The 1,565-nt window shown below is 56.2% G+C and overlaps 1 protein-coding gene across 1 annotated transcript in view; it reads left to right on the top strand.

Annotated features, from left to right (window-relative positions):
- Positions 1 to 6: 6 nt before the first annotated feature.
- slc15a4 (solute carrier family 15 member 4) overlaps positions 7 to 1,565 on the top strand; it is a gene marked incomplete at its 3' end in the record, with an annotated part of 3,823 nt that continues 2,264 nt past the window's right edge. Inside the window, exon 1 of the mRNA XM_025053819.1 lies at positions 7 to 599. Within this exon, the coding sequence (XP_024909587.1) occupies positions 10 to 599 (590 nt within the window). The remainder of the gene's footprint in view (positions 600 to 1,565) is intronic.

Below are 1,565 nucleotides of genomic sequence, written 5' to 3'. Positions count from 1 at the left end.
GAGGTTTGGATGACCATGGCGTCCGGCAAGGATGACGGCGAGAGCACCCCCCTCCTGGACTCGTCCGGTAACAGAACGCCCCCGGCGCCGTCCGTCTTCCAGGGACGGCGACTGGCGTGCGCCGCCGTCCTGCTGGCGGAGTCGCTGGAGCGGGTGGCGTTCTACGGCGTCACCTCCAACCTGGTGCTCTTCCTCAACGGCAGTCCCTTCTACTGGGAGGGCACGCAGGCCAGTCAGGCCCCGCTGATCTTCATGGCCGTCACGTACCTCATCTCGCCGTTCGGCGGCTGGCTGGCCGACGCCTTCTTCGGGAAGTTCTGGACCATCGCCTGCAGCCTCATTTTCTACATGGCGGGGATGCTGTTCTTCCCGTTCATCGCCAACGAGGACACCAGGATAGGCCTGTGCGGAGAGCAGCCGGCGTTCCCCGTGCAGCCCGCCGAGTGCCTGAGCGCCAACAGCACCCCGCCCAGCACCGTGACCTGCCCCGTGCGGGCGCCGTACTGCGGCCTGGTGGTCTACGCCGGACTCTTCCTGGTCGCCCTGGGCGTGGGCTCGGTGAAGTCCAACATCACTGCGTTCGGCGCCGATCAGGTACAGTAGAGTAGCAGCCGCGCGGGCGGGAGGGAGGGGGGGGGTGTTGTTTCCGGCCTGTCACGTTGTGGGACGTTGGGCGTTCGAGGGACGCGGGACATGTGATGGTCGTCGTCGTCGTCCATGGTCGATGAGACCCGCGTGCTCCTGAATGTCACGGGAAGTACAGCTCCGTGACAGAGTACTTCACGCAGTACTTCGCAGTGGTACTGTGTTACGAAGTGAAACCAAAGGGTCGTCATGTGACCAGTCTGCAGCGGTGCAGTCTGTAGACTGTCCTGTGGATGGTTAGATCATGTGTGTGTGTGTGACATCTGGGTTTGAGTCAGGTCAAAGGTCAGGTCGTCCAAACAGAGAGAGAGAGAAAGAGAGAGAGAGAGGGGGGGGGGGTTCGATTCCTGACTCTGAATTCATCTGTAAAAATGGTGTCATTTTGGTGTTCTGTTCTGTTCCGTTCTGTTCCGTTCCGTTCTGTTCTGTTATGTTCTGTTCTGTTCTCTATTCTGTTTTGTTCCGTTCCGTTCTGTTCTGTTCTCTGTTCCGTTCTTTGTTCCGTTCTGTTCCGTTCTGTTCTGTTCCGTTCTGTTCCATTCTGTTCTGTTCTGTTCCGTTCTGTGTTCCGTTCCATTCTGTTCCGTTCCGTTCCGTTCTCTGTTCCGTTCTGTTCTATCCTGTTCTGTTCCGTTCTATTCTGTTCCGTTCTGTTCCGTTCTGTTCTGTTCCGTTCTGTTCCATTCTGTTCTGTTCTGTTCCGTTCTGTGTTCCGTTCCATTTCCGTTCTGTTCTGTTCCGTTCTTGTTCCGTTCTGTTCTATTCTGTTCTGTTCCGTTCTATTCTGTTCCGTTCTGTTCCGTTCTGTTCTGTTCTATTCTGTTCTGTTCTGTTCTATTCCGTTCTGTTCCGTTCTGTGTTCCATTCCATTCTGTTCCGTTCTCTGTTCCGTTCCCTTCTGTTCTGTTCCGTTCCGTTCT

The sequence above is a fragment of the Cynoglossus semilaevis genome, unplaced genomic scaffold (genome assembly GCF_000523025.1).
Source record: "Cynoglossus semilaevis isolate Cse_v1.0 unplaced genomic scaffold, Cse_v1.0 scaffold282, whole genome shotgun sequence".
NCBI lineage: Eukaryota > Metazoa > Chordata > Actinopteri > Pleuronectiformes > Cynoglossidae > Cynoglossus > Cynoglossus semilaevis.
Note: the sequence above shows the minus strand (reverse complement) of the source record. Positions and strands in the feature narration are given on the sequence as shown.